This window comes from Neopsephotus bourkii, unplaced genomic scaffold (assembly GCF_033783945.1).
Source record: "Neopsephotus bourkii isolate Nb327-2 ecotype Australia unplaced genomic scaffold, CSIRO-AGI_Nbou_v1 NB_1654, whole genome shotgun sequence".
Taxonomy (NCBI): domain Eukaryota; kingdom Metazoa; phylum Chordata; class Aves; order Psittaciformes; family Psittacidae; genus Neopsephotus; species Neopsephotus bourkii.
In genome coordinates this window covers 473,775-488,916 of record NW_026902128.1, presented here as the reverse complement: position 1 = coordinate 488,916, position 15,142 = coordinate 473,775, and the positions used below count along the sequence as shown (strand labels likewise).

At 47.2% G+C, this 15,142-nt stretch overlaps 1 protein-coding gene across 8 annotated transcripts in view; it reads right to left on the bottom strand.

Annotated features, from left to right (window-relative positions):
• The window catches only part of TNIK (TRAF2 and NCK interacting kinase), a 162,825-nt gene that overhangs the window by 34,323 nt on the left and 113,360 nt on the right, over positions 1-15,142 (bottom strand). For 5 of the 8 annotated variants that reach the window (XM_061374793.1, XM_061374786.1, XM_061374788.1 and 2 more), the window contains exons 12-15: positions 14,570-14,774; positions 4,687-4,797; positions 4,133-4,219; positions 2,741-2,941 (exon numbers count right to left, since the gene is read on the bottom strand). In XM_061374793.1, coding sequence (XP_061230777.1) covers positions 2,741-2,941; positions 4,133-4,219; positions 4,687-4,797; positions 14,570-14,774 — 604 coding nt within the window. The remainder of the gene's footprint in view (positions 1-2,740; positions 2,942-4,132; positions 4,220-4,686; positions 4,798-14,569; positions 14,775-15,142) is intronic. The other 3 variants (XM_061374790.1, XM_061374791.1, XM_061374792.1) reach the window with 1 other exon arrangement.

Here is a 15,142-nt window from a genome sequence, read left to right as displayed (position 1 = left end):
TGCTCATTACAGTACTACTGCTTAGAGTGCTGATGCCACATTGCTGGCTGGATCATCAGAGGGTTACAACATGATGTCCAAAAGGCCCAGCGAGTCCTTGATAATAAACCTGACTAAACAGCAGGTCTGGGACGGCACCCTGGCTATATCCCAAGTTAATTTCCAGTGGATAACCCTTCATTCACAAGACCATTAGAAGGGGCAGCAGATGGAGATGTGCATCCATGTGTATTGATAAGACTGCCTGATCAGACTGTTTAGTTTAGCATGAAAAAAGAGAAATCCTTGACCAGAGAAGCTATGAAAAATGCAGTACAGCCTGGTTCCTAAACCAGAGCTTTGTCTTCACTGACAGACCAGTCCCTTAATAAGGGGATGCAGGGACACAACACAAGTGGCCACAGCCACTTTATGCTTTACCTTGTGTTTGCAGGGTCTTGGAGTTACCATGTGAAGAAGAGTGAGGTGGGAAAATAAGTGCATAAAGGAGAGCTCTGAAAAGCAGAGAGTGGGAACGGTGCAAGGATAACTCAGGCATGGTGATCAAGCTCCCAAGGGAGAAGACTTGAGACCAAAGAAAATAAATACAAGGACGCTATGGGGTATCATGCAAAATCTTCAGAAAATATCCTAATAAGCTCTGCAGAGCCTCCAGAAATTGTAGGCTGAACACTAGACTTGTCTTTTCATTGTTCTCAAAGGAAAACAAAGTCTCAATATTTCTGTTAAATTAGCATGCATGGGCTGGGTATGGAAATTGCTAAAGTGTAACAAGAACCATGGTAGAATGATTAAGTATCAGCACAAGCCTACCTGTATAGCCAGCAAGGATGGCACTTTATGCTGCAGAGTAGCTTAACTGTTCTATAAGTGTGACTATGCAGTAGGTAAAACAGGGGACCAAGGCAAGAGGAGTAGTTTAGGGAAGTTTCCAAGGGTATTTTGTCAAGGCAGCACATCAAACTACTGCTCCCAAGAGCAGAAAGATGCCACAGCAGCTGCTTTGAGCATTTCATTAGAAATCAGACAGAGTGACACAGGTAACGAGTAAAGGGTTTAGAGAGGTAATTAGTGGAAGCTGGAGATATTCCCCAACAACAGGAAACCTCATCTTCCCTGTGACTTCAGCACAGGGTATGAGGTGACATTCTGCTGCTCTCATTCATATTGTACAGTTCCCAACACTGTGCTTCAAGTAATGGCAACAAATAAAAAGATGCCTCCCCCATGGAATAGAAGAAATGGGACTTTGAAATAGAATGCTAAATCCAGCACTTCTCTCCTTCACACCAGCTAAAGAATAAGGTTCCTTTTTATATATCTTTGCTATGGCTTTGAAGACATTGCCAGAGGTACTTTCGCAAGGTTCCAGAGGATTTATTTAAACCAGGCATGACAGACAGTTTATTCCCCTTTTCCTGCCTGCTACCAGCTCTCAGCACTTCTGCAGATGTTCAAGAGAGACCCTATTCTGCACAAAGCCACAGAGGCACCATCCAGGTGGAAACCTCTCATCTTAGAGGTGGCTCAGCACATCTGGAGCATCTCATCTGCAGACCCACTTACCAAACCTCTTCTTCCACCGGAAGGGCTGGAGAATGATGCTGCAACTCCATGAAAATATGCCTTCTGGTGCATCACCACCAAAAGACTCTGAAGACTAAATTAGAAGGGAAAAAAGAAGAAACCCAGGGGAGTATAAAAAAATGAAAAGACACCCACATCTTCGTCTGTGATGGTTTAGAAAGGTTAAGAACTGTTTGTATTATTGATCTTTGCTTAGCAATGGAGAGCTGATTGGATTTCTTGAGCATTTGATGCTTGCAGGTATTGTGGACGGAGCCCAGGGCTGTCAAGAGGAAAGACCAGGAGAGAGCTATGTGCTGGATGCAGGTCACATCTCTGCCAGGACTAAAAGGTGCCAGGTGTTTGGCAGCAGAGCTGTGACACTGCTTAGTAGGAATAGGTGAGTTATTAAAAGATCTTCCTGCCCAGGGCTGCAAAATTAAACCAACTAAACACAAAGAACTTTGGAAAAATTAATGCAGGAGTGGGCACCAGTCTTACTGGAGCCACCACAAAGAGACTAAGGAGACGGAGCTTGCACACGATCCTGAAACCGCACTGCAGACAATGCGTGTCTTCATCTTTTCAAGACTATTCAGCCAGGCAATAATTAATACTCAAGATCTCGCAATTGTTACAACAATTACCTCTTTTAGCTGGAGAGAAAAAGAAAACTCTTGATGTGGCTTGCCTTCCTGAAAATCATGAAAGCAGAGCAATCCCAAAAGATACAGCCCTGAGCATGGGAGGAAAGGCTGGCCGATCTCTGCCTATGGTGAACTGAATTAGTGCTCAGCAAGCAACCCTGCTACAACCACACTCTACATCCACCCCTGACCCCCAGTAGGCTTGTGGACGTGCCAGGTAGGAACACCAGGAGCTCCCAGTATGTTCACATACCTCCAGCTATGGCTGAACCCTTCCAGGAGGGACTCATTTTCCTCCTTGCATGCTCTCATGGAAAAGCCTCCTTCCTTCACTCTCTTTGCTTGCACAAAGGTACACACAGATGCACACACACTGCACTGAACTGGGAGTGCTTCCAGCACTGCTAATGGCATCTGCTGGAGGCTGACCCAGCAGAGTGCAATCTGCTGTACGTATTTGAAACTGAACTGTGTGCCCAGCCCTGCAGATGCAGGCAGGCACCCTCTTGCTCCTTACTCTTGCCTACCTCCTTGGCCCACGCTGGCTTCTCGCTGGCATTTATCCCTTCTTTATAATGGTAGAGAGGTTTCTTCTCTGCTGGCCTCTGGTCCTGCCGCTGCTGCTGTTGCTGCTGCTGCAGGGAGACCAGGTAGTCTCGCTCCTGCTGGAGCTGCCTCTGCAGCCTCTCTGCTTGCCGCTGCTCCTCCAGCTGCTTGCGCTTATACTCCTACCCAGAAGAAAACACAGTGAAATGGACGCCTGGCCAGCCTGTAAACATAGGGCTGCAAATTACAGATTTATCTGTTTGGGTAGAAAATGGGGCCTGAGTATCTGAAAGACTGTTTCCTGGCAAAGCTCACTGATGTGAAACACTCTGGGGACTGAGCTGTAAAGCATCCCAGAGGAGAGGTAGCTGGGAGGACAGAGCCAACAAATTCAGAGTTGTGACCCCAAAATCCATACTTTGCAGCCAGTGAACTGCCCTGTCTACTGGGAACTGGAGGTGCTAGCCCTGCCTCACCAGGGAAGCCCTGCAAAGACCCCTGAGGGCTGACATCTGCTTAGGACTTGCCATTGATTTTGCCCTGATTTTTCTGGATGGGAAGAACAAAGGTTCAACCTGATAAGGTGCCAAACATCACCAGGTCAAACAAGCTCAAGTGAAGTCAACTCCTCTGTCGGGCCAATTTATTCTTTGTGGGAAGGGCTGCACAGCACAGCTGTGTGATCTTTCTGAATCCCTATGGCTCTATGAGGTTTAATGAGTAAACAATTTTGAAAGAGCCATTTTAAAAGGCAAGGGCTTGTCTGAGGGTTTTTCTTTTCCCTAAATAAAATGAATAGCAAGATAAAAAAGAATAATCTCTGCAGATTAAAAGAAAATGCAGTGAGAATAACAGCTACCAGAATTAACAGGACAACTCAAAATGAAATTAAGTAAAAAAAAAAGAGGATATCTAGAACAAAAACAGCACAAGAAGGATTATACAGTGTTCCTGCAAGGAAATTAAAACAAAGGCCTCCACTTGGAATATGAAAATCCGCACAACAGGGTGGGCTCTCTGGGTGCAGGCATGCGACAGCTCAGCCACGCTCCAACATGCTGCAAACAGCTTTCAAAACTACACAGCAACTAACAGAGCTGCTCCTCTCATGAAGGCACAAGCATGCTGATGCCAGGAAGGGATGCAATGAGAGCACTGTACACCACAAGGGGACTCAGCAGAAGCAGTGGTGGGGATTTTGAGGCATGCTTGTGGCCACAGAGCGGGACAGGATGCTCTGGGTCTGGCAGTGACAGTGGCACCCCTCATGTCTCGGCATGGCAGGGATCACTTAGGTAGCTTGGGTGCACACAGGCTCATGCGGACACGACACGGGCAGAAAGCAGCAAGCGTGGCCATGGCCTCCCATTTACCAGAAGTAGTGCTTGCTCCTGCAACAATTGCTGCTGCAGGATCTCTAACTGTCTCTGCTCCTCCTCTAACTGTCGCCTGATGTACTCCTGGAGGCATGGGCAGCAAGGATCAAAGGAAAAAGAGAGAGAAGGTAAAAGAGACAGTATTTCCCAACAAGAAGGAAAATGAGGTGGGCACCTACATCCACCCAGCCTGAGAGCCAGTACTCTCTGTCCCTGCCCAAAGAGTCCAGGGTGTCCACCACCCTACAAGGGACCTCTGAGGGTAAACAGTGAAAATCACTGCGAAATGGCGAACATTAACTGGGAACACCATAAAACCCCACCCCAGGAACAAGTGGGTGGGAAGAACTTGCATCAAGTGTCTCCACACCTGTGGGTCTGCAAGCGGACCTACACAGAAATATGTGACAGCAGTGGAAAGCAACACACACAGCATTAACAATTAAGCAATCTGCTCTCAAGTAGCATAAATTATGAGTGTTTACAAGAAAAACCCTGATTAGAGGAAGAGATCTGTGCTGAAGACTATTGCATCGCTCCCACCATGTTACCTGCTCATGCTCTGCACGGCGCCGCTCCTCCTCCCGCCGTATCTGCTCCTCATAGTGTCGCCGCTGTTCCCGCTCCTGCTGCTTCCGCAACTCCTTCTCCCGCCTCTGCTGCTGTGGGGACAGAATGCACAGGTCAGCATCCCCACTCCTCTCCCTGAGAGTTTCGCACGATTTTCAGGGAGCCACCTCGTCCAGCAACCCGCAACACTCCTGTTCACCCAATGAGATGCCTTGCTAGCCAGCAGGTCTCTTTGGGGCAGTAGGGGGGCTTGCTGATCCTACCCCATCCTCATGTGCTCTGGTGTTTAGCTCCAGCTATGGAGAGCCCACAACATCCTCCTGGCCATCACCAGACCATGCACACAACCCTGTTTCTTCTTCCATCTGCAGGTGAAGCTATGTGGGCAGTGTGTGGTCCCCACTTGCCCACATGCCTGACTAGTGGGCTCATCAGGTCTCAGACACCCAGGAACTGGACAAATCCATTGCTTATGGGAAACTCGTCCGCAGACCCATGAGGGAGGGTGCTGGGGGAGCTAATGCCTGACAAGAGGGGAACACATCCCTCTTAATGGTTGCAAAGACCAGAAGCTAAGACATAAGACCCAAGATCCTAGGGTTTTCCCTTTCTGTAACACAAAATGATCAGGATGGGAGGGTTTCCCTTGCCACTCCTGCCTCCTGGGTCACATCCCTGCTTGCTCTGTGCTGTAGCAATCAGAGCACTTTTCTAGGGGGGAGGATGATGACCTAGAGCCTGCTGTGAGCCATCCAGTGTCCTGGGCTCCCAGGTGACACCTGCAGCCCCCACCCTCTCTGCTTTTAACCTAGCATAACTCCTCCAGCTCCCCAAACCACCCTGTGCTCTGGTCCTGGGGGCAGGGGCTCGCAGCAAACCGCTGCAACACCCTGCCATGAAGCAGAGGGGCTGCAGGCTTCTCCACACCTCAGCCGGCACATCAGCAGAGGGCACTCAAATGCCAGTATTGGCTACTGGGGATCTGCAGCCTGCCATAACTCCATCATGTGTGGGGTGCAGCAACACTGCAGCACTAACGGGCAGACAACCCGCTGAAGCATAAATCTGGTCCTTTTTCCTCCCTTTTTTTTCTCCTTTTTTCCCCCCTGTTGCCGACACAGCAGCTGAGCAGACTGCAGTGGAAAGGCAGGCACTGGAGGGATTGGCAACACCATGCATTCGCTAAATCACGTGGAGGGCTGGAGATGGCAGCTGACTACAGCAGCTCTGCCCAAGAAGCTGGCTGTGCTATCCAGAGACAAAGATGTATCTTTAAACTGCTGCTCTGCAATAATCTGCACTGTATATTCAGGCAGATCTGAAATCTGTATTTACCTGTAGACAGCCACCTATATAGATACCTATCCCCGTTATAGTTATCTAGCTATAGATACTATATAGCTATTAAAGCTGTTACATAGATCTGTCTGTAATAGTTACCTAATACAATAGACAAATCTCTATATAGTAGATGTCTAACAGATCTACCTTATCTCTATTACATATACTCTATCACAAGACTGCAATTCTATTCTATACCTATTTTATATTCTATTCTATGTTCTATTCTGTATCTCTGTCTCTCTAGAGATAGACATCAACAACTAACTTTATAGACTGACACCTATAAAAATAGATATATACATCTATAGACAGACATATAGGTACTTCAAAAAACATTTAAAGACATCCCCACATTTCATATAGGGAAGAGCCATTGCCTGTCTTGCTGCTATCTCATCCTCAGGTAACATCCATAGGTAACAGGTAACATCCATGCCCAAGGACACTGATTTCCTCTAGCTTAACGCTCAAGCTGCAGCACAGCTTCAGTATCACCTATAGCCATATTTATCATTGCTATTCCACTTGCCTCAGGGAAGGAAAATCGCATCAAACCTGAAATAACCTGCCAGCTCCAGACTCCGGCATGTCCTACGCCAGGCGCAGTCACTCGCACTGCCCACGTAAGCTGGGTATGCATGTGTTACTCCACGCGTACGCCTGTCCTTGCTGAGCACAACGTGAATGTAGGGCTTTTGTAGGTTTTTGAACTCTATACTACAAATTGTAGAGGAGATGCCACCAGGACACTGGACACATGGTAACTCTGAAGAAGTAATGTGTGATTTCTTGGCTTTGCCAGCACTCCCTGACCTCCTTGGATGAGTGCTGCTGGTGATAGCCGTTGCTCCATGCCCTCAAGAGCACAGGGCTTTTGACTAACGGGTTGAATACACGTTACCCTGAGCTTCCAATCACAGTGTGTATTACACTGGTTTTGGGTTGGGTTTTAATGTTGGGGTATTTTTAGTTAAAATAGCATGCTGCTGAAATAAAGCACATAATGCTTGTGTAGGCTGGGCTTGGCTGGCAGGAGGCAAGGCCCTGAATGTCACAGCTATTTCTTAAATAAAAATCACCTGATTGGTCTTTATTTCCAATCCTGCAGGTGAACAAAGCCAAACCCCTGCACAAAGGAGACAAAAGCATTTTTCCCAGAGAGGGAACAGTGTTAACACTATCCTTCCAGCATATCATGTGCCCAGTGGCCCTGGTGAGCTTGTCCCACTTCTGGTCTCTCTCCTGCGTGGCAGCATCAAACCACCAGCCTCCTCTCCTGCACACCTAAAAGCCTATTTAATCCCAGATGCTGGGATTTGAGCCTCCCAGCACAAATTTCTTTCAAAGCAAGGCCTGATGCTCTTCTGGATATCTGACGGATCTCTGTGCCCTGTCACAGATGGACTCTTTGGGTTGAGTATGTGAGCAGGATGCAATATATATATTTATTGAAGCCAGGAGTACAGCACTTCGCTGCAGCTCAACTGTGCTTTTGTCAGGTCACATTATAAGCAAGTCATTTGTCATGGTCGCATTATGAGCACCTTCAGCAGAGCACTGCACCACCATCTCAGCAGAGCGGGGGCTGAACTGGCAGCAGCACAGCTGCCTCCCCTGTATGGACCCACTTCAGCAGCTGGCAAACATCTGAAGAGGACCTGGCGCTGCAGTGGGCAAAGCCTCTAGCAGTGCCCCCATCCCCTTCTACCTCTGCTCATGCCAGTGCTGAGCAGTGATGGGATGATGGGTACCCTGTTTAAAATAGGGGCTGAGCTCAGTAAGATGCAGATGGAAACTGCATGTGAAAGTGCATACAGAAAAAAACAACAAAAAAAAAACCACCAAAAAAAAAGGGCAGGGGAAGGTTCAAAGATCTCTGTTTGCCTCTTTTTCTGCCTGTTCTTTGTTCTCCCTCTCTCACTGTGAGTGCACACTTTTCACGTTTCTCCAAGCCTGAAACTACTGTGTGTATTTACACTACTCAGATTTATTATCCATGAAAAGCAAGAGTGCCAATTAATTAGGACTGCATTTATATAACTCTGCAGGTAAAGCCATATGTAGCTGCTTCTAAGCCAGGATGGGATCTTATTTGCACTGCACTGGAAATGACAGGTTTTAAATATTGATGAGGGAAAGAAGACACATGAAGGCAAAACCTCTGGTGAAAAGGCCCTTGGAGGCCTGGCATAAAACAAGGACTTCAAAGGACCAAGCTCACATTGCTAGATCAGACACATTCAAGACTACAAGCAACCAGAGAGCTGCAGCCACCCCATGAATCTGGTGAACTTGGAGAGGCACTCACTCTTACAAGAGGAGGCTCACGGAAACCCTGGCTGCTGCTCCCAATCATGAGCATGAGCCAGTAAAGAAGTGGAAGGGGAATTCCAAGTGACAAATGAAAACAAATATTCTAGGTAGCTGCATTGCTGTGACAGGCTCATTTATCTGAGCCACCAGGGAAAGAGTGACTGTGGCTGGAACATCATCTTTCCTGACACACCAAGCACTGGAGCACGGAGAAGTGTTTCCCACTGGTAGATTAACTGGGTCAGAACTTCCTACCGTGAACGATCACAGGAGCTAATTTTAGCTGGGATCATCATGAAGGGATGCTCCACGCAGGAAAAGGCTCATGCTTCAGAAACTATGACTTCTACATGCTTTCTAACCAAACTAAAACTAGAGAAATGTAAGCTTAGCACACACCTGCACTACAGGAGATGCTGTAATGCAGTTCTTGGAAATGGGTGCAGGACTGCTACAGTGCTCCCACGTACCATATTACTGAGGAGGCTGTCATCTTAATGAAAATGTTCCTACAAGCTATACAACAACTGCATATGCAGAAGAAAATAATAACCACCATTTCAGCTAACGTAAGGTTATCTATAATTAATTGCTGGATTTTATTTAATTTTTTTTATTGTTTTATAAGAGCTTCCAGTAGACAGTCTGCTGCTGGTTAACATATAAAGGAGCTGCAGCAATTTTTTATCCCCTGAACATCTGACTCTATAACTGCACTGAATAAAACCTCACATGCTAACAGCAAGATGCTTAGATTTGCCTTGTACCTTCCCTGTGAAGATGTGACCTTCATTTTATACCTAGAAAGGAAAAAATCCACAACATGGCAGAAAAATGAGGTTATATAATGCCTTCCCTGACTACATCTGCCCACTGCTGCCAAGGGGTCTACACAGAGACTTGTCTCCCAGGATCCGTAATGCTTCTGACTAGGAATGTGTTATTCCTACAGCTCAGCTGAAGTTGGTGAACTGGTGCAGCAAGGCTCATTTTCTGTGCCAGCAACAAATGGAGGGCTTAATAGGGAACTATATATATGTCTAATATATGTATATACAGGGAAACATTAACATATATTTAAGCCTATTCACACTTCTGCATTACAAAATTATTTTCCTTAGTGCAATTTGATTTAGTGATATTTAATTCTCTAATTTGGGGGGCTCTGGCAGTTAGTTCTGGCACACATTTTGAATTCACGAGACTAACTTTCTGCATGAGGGAAAAAAAGCTGCAATTCTAGCTCACGAAGATCCTGGTTTTCAGCCAGCTTGGGGATTTTCACTTCCACTGCAATTAAAGACAAATCTACACCTCTCTGAGTGTCTGGAAGAAGATTCAGCCTTAATGAAGGAAACTGATCAGCTGCTGAAAAAGGAAACCCAAGTGTCAGACAGAGGCAAGGAGGCACGCTAAGGATGGCAGCATGTCTTGGGGACAGCATAAAGCGCTTCAAGAGACCACCAGAAGACTTCCCCATTTGACTGTTTTATATGTATGTTTGATGTTATTGCTGCATTTGCCTAGAAAGGCCCTCAAATGAGAGGTACTTTGTAAGAGTTTCAGAAATATCAAGATGACAGAACAAATAGGATTCATTCATTTTGAGCTCTACAAGGCAAGGAACAGACATGGCAGGAGCTCTAATCTTGGCAGTATTTAAAGAAAAGATTGGAAAACAACAGAAAAACATCTACTGAAGGTCTGCACTGACAGAGGAATGGACGAATTGCCCCAGTAACAGGCTTTTCTCCAGCTCTTTTACTGTGCATCTCCAGTACAAACTAACCCCAGACATTTTTGAGCTTGGCATCTTTCTCTGTCAATCCTTTTGGTGCTGCAGTTGGGTCCAATAAATGCACTCACTCAGCCTAGCCACCTTCACAGCATCTTACAACGAGTCAGAGCTCTTTCTATAAGCCCAGTAATATGCCTGGCAGTACTGAACAGGCTGACTTAGGAGCCCCAGAAGCCACCATCTTCAAGTGTTTATTTATCCTGGATGCTCTAATGGGTTTTAAAGGTCAACTGTATTTTGAAAATAGACTAACTTGAGTTTTCCACTCATCTCTTCTCCCAGAGATCTGCTGGTATAGTGCTACCTACTGGAGGCACACCCCATCTTAGTCAGACCATAAAGTAGCATGGAAGAAACCTTGTTTTACTAACCAAAATAAATCCAGAGCCAAAAGTCAACAACTGAAGTCAGTGAAAAGCTAGCGTAAGAAAAAGCGGAGGCCAAAAGCCAACTGTTTGGCTGCTGCTGAAGCCTTTGGGTGCCACTGTGATGGGTACAAGAGCTTGAGCAGTGCTGCTCTCTGAAGCAAAACTGCAGTGACATAGACGGAGTGTGCTGGGTGCCTCCAGGCAGCGACATCAAACTCAGAGCAGCTGTGAAGGTTGCTGTTCAGTACCCCTGTCTGGCTTTCAGATGCTTCCTGCCCCAAAGATCTGGGAAGAACAGACCGAACTATATCCACCACTGACTGGCTGTGCTAGAAACGGTGGGGCAGCCTAGGCGTACAACACCCTTCCTGTGTCCACAGGCAGAGGCAGCATCCCTTCCCAGGGCGAACACTGGGAGTCAGTGTCCTGATGCTCAAAGCTGCTTGTGCAGCTCCTCCAGCCTACTCTCTGCAGCAGCGATGAAACTCTGTTTGCTAGTCTCCGCCTCTACTAGTTCTCTGGTTTTCCTACAGCAGCCCACGGCAGATACATGACACCCTGCAGCTGGCACAGCCACAGCTGGCTGCGCTGGGGAGCATCCATCGAACCTCTGCCACAACCCACTATGTTTGCAACAGAAGGTCTCTTCAAGGTCTCCTGTTTTAATCCTCACCATAGCAACTTGGCAGTTTCTTACTCACCATGTAAACAGTGTCTAATAGGGAGAAGAGCTCATTTCAATCCGTAGCTGGAGATGCAGACGAAGCTACAACCAGCTAGACAGATGGACACCTGAGAAGATGCTGGGGCCATTGCAGCCACCAGCATATGGCTGCTCATTCTGCCCTAATCCTGGCTGAGCCCACGGGGATGATCACATGGCTACAGAACTGATGGATAGGGGCAGAGCAGTTGACGTTATCTACCTGGACTTGTGTAAAGTATTCGACACTGTCCCGCATGACATCCTTGTCTCTAAATTGGAGAGACATCAATTTGATGGATGAACCACTCAGTAGATAAAGAACTGGCTGGATGGCCGCACACAAAGAGTTGTGGTCAATGGCTCAATGTCCGGCTGGAGACCAGTAACGAGTGGTGTCCCTCAGGGATCAGTGTGGGGACCGATCTTGGTCAACATCTTTGGACAGTGGGTTGAGTGCGCCCTCAGCAAATTTACTGATGACACCAAGCTGTGTGGTTCGGTTGGTACACTGGAGGGAAGGAATGCCATCCAGAGGGGCCTTGACACACTTGTGAGGTGGGCTGATGCCAACCTCATGAAGTTTAACCATGCCAAGCACAAGGTCCTACACCTGGGTCGGAGCAATCCCAGGCACAGCTACAGCTTGGGCAGAGAAGAGATTCAGAGCAGCCCTGCAGAGAAGGACTTGGGGGTGTTGGTTGATGAGAAAATGAACATGAGCTGGCTTCAGTGTGTGCTTGCAGCCCAGAAAGCCAACCATATCCTGGGCTGCATCAAAAGCAGCATGAGCAGCAGGTCAAAAGAGGTGATCCTGCCCCTCTGCTCTGCTCTCGTGAGACCTCACTTGGAGTATTGTGTGCAGTTCTGGTGTCCTCAAAATAAAAAAAAAAGACATGGAACTGTTGGACCAAGTTCAGAGGAGGGCCACAAGGACGACCAGGGGACTGGAGCACCTCCCATATGAAGATAGGCTGAGAAAGTTGGGACTGTTCAGCCTGGAGAAGAGAAGGCTGCGTGGAGACCTCGTAGCAGCCTTCCAGTATCTGAAGGGGGCCTACAAGGATGCTGGGGAGGGACTCTTCATTAGGGACTTTAGTGATAGGACAAAGGGTGATGGGTTAAAACTTAAACAGGGGAAGGTTAGATCGGATATAAGGAATAAGTTCTTTACTGTGAGGGTGGTGAGGCACTGGAATGGTTTGCCCGGGGAAGTTATGAATGCTCCATCCCTGGTGGTGTTCTGTGCCAGGCTGGAAAGAGCCTTGGGTGACATGGTTTAGAGTGAGGTGTCCCTGCCCATGTCAGGGGGGTTGGAACTTGATGATCTTAAGGTCCTTTCCAACCCTAACTATTCTATGATTTTATGATCATACTAGTGGCCCATGCTGGGGCAACCAGAGGATGCCCCTTGGTTACAGACCCACTGTCTTTCCCCACTTCTCCAACATGGCAGGAGCATGAAAACTCCTCTTTTCCAGCTTTACTCCAGAGGTATCTCCTTTTTAATTTAGGACTGAAAACTGTAAGGCAGCTGGGAAGGAGGCAATGGATGAAGAACCATGGGGGGCTGTTAGAGCCACCAGAAACAGAGGCATTGATTTTAAATCCTGGCTATGATAGCATTAGCTTTTAACGACATGGAGGAAAGAAGAGGGGAAAGGGGCAGATCCCAGGGGAGCTGTGCACAGCTTGGCCCTCAAGGCAGCACCTCTGTAGCTCAGGGCACAGCTCACCAGCTTAGCAAGATTAGTCCTCCATTCAAAACCTGCCTGAGAAGCAGCAAAGAGACAGAACAATTTTCTTCATGTGAAGAGAATGTATTAATTCAGCATCAAGCATTGTATTCATTACAGGATTGCAGCTAATCTGGTGTCTGCTTTTATTCTGCTGTTGTTCTGATACTGTACCACCTGCAGCAAGCAGACTGGGACAAAGGCTTCCTTGCCTGGATAAACATCCACTGGGGCAAGGGATTTTGGATATGTCTCTGTGCAGATCCTGACCTCTCTCAAAGCAGCTCACCAGCTTTGGGAAGGGTGCAGGACGCAAACAAAGCCTGACCTACAATGTACCAAGCATACGATGCTCTGCAATCTGACATGACAGACCTACATGTTTACCAGACTGAAAAAATGCTTTGCCTGGGACTTTCCTGTGCTGTTTTTCACCCTGGAGGGGCTTAGAGGACCACCCTGAAGAGGGGCCACACCATTACCATCATCATCACCATCAGCTGCCTGAAATTCTTTCCTGTGTGTGCTCCTGGCCTGGGGGCATTACCCAGTGCAGAGAGAGTCAGCTTAAACATAACAGATACTCTGACTCCTGCAAATAAAGGGAGTGGCTGCTCTAATAGTCCATTTACTGCAAGTCCTTTTTTCAGACACAGTGGTGACCCCTTTGCAAAGCTAATTTAATCACCATTAACATATGAACCCTTCAATCAGACACTGGGGATGAGTTCAATGCAAGGCAATGGGTGTCTTTATGTGAAACCCCATCAAAACCCCCAAAACAGGGGAAAGGCTCTCTTCCTTTTATTTTTATTTTTTTTTTGTGGACTTCTGAAATCCAAGAAACAGGAGCTAAACCAGAAGCAAGTGCTTTCTACAGAGTACGCAGCCAGGCTGAGAAGCCCAGGGACACCCAAAGTCAAATCCTGCAGCAGGATTTTAAATGGGGTGTATAATTTTCTGACTGATCACATTTGTAGCTGGTATGTTAAGACAAGGGTAGTGAAATCTTATCCTTTGGGGCACATATGGATCATTGCACAAGTCAGGCAGGCATCTGCCCCTCCCCTGCAAGAGAAATTGTAATTGGCAGGGACTGGAAGGACTGAAGTTGAAATTAGGGACTAAAGGGGACACAAGTGGCACATGGATGTGGTAAAAGGGAGCTTTTCAGCTTCTCAACCGTAATAGTATGTAGTAACAAATAACAATAATGAACTTGACAGATGCCTGGACCAGTTTTGCCCACTTCAACTGAATACAACTGTCACCTCAATAATGAGCTAAGTCTATTCAGTAGTTCCAGGGATCCCTTTAAGTCTGGTATTTCAAGGGTTTATTTACAGCAAACCATCATTATTACCTTTGCAAGAACTGGCAACACTTCCTATGGTGAGGAGTGACTGGAGGTGGGTATGCAAAAAAGATGAGCAGGGGGCTTTAACCAGTCTAACAAAACATTTGGGATTATGAGCTAGAAAGGTCAGGGCATGGTCATCTTAAACCAGGCTGAGAACAGTCACCTGGGACCTGCTACCAGAAATCATGCTGTTCCACCTGAAAACATCCTTTGCCAGCCTTTGCTTGGCTCTGGCCAGTTACCTCCTCCAGCCTTCGCCTCTGCTCCTTTTGCTCCTCAATCCGCTTCTGCCGCTCGGCCAGCAACTGCCGCTTGTGCTCCTCATTCTCCCGCTGCTGCTGTTCCAGCTGCTGCCGGCGCAGCGCCTCTGACCGCTCCTTGTTTGCCAGCTGTAGCCTCAAGAAATCCCGTCTCAGTGTCGACTCCCCAGGCAGGTTTAGGATGGAGCTACATAGGAGAGAAGCATCAGAGAAGAACCCTTTCCTGCACCCTTAAACCTCTTGCCAGGGGGAGTTCTGCATGATTTTCCAACGTGGCCCCTGTCCCCTTCATCCTAACAGCATCCAAACACCTGACAGAACTTGGGCAGCAATGGATGGAGGGATGGGCGGACCACACATGTTGGGGCAGAGCAGCATGGCTCACCAATAATTCATTCGCTAAAGGCTTCCTTTACATTAAGTTTCTAACCAAAGCTGCTTCTGCTTCAGTGGCACACACTGAAGCCGTTCACAAAGCACACTTACCATGAATCATTGCCAGCTATTAAAATATTACATTATGTCAGTGCAATAATGGAATAACTTGATACTCAT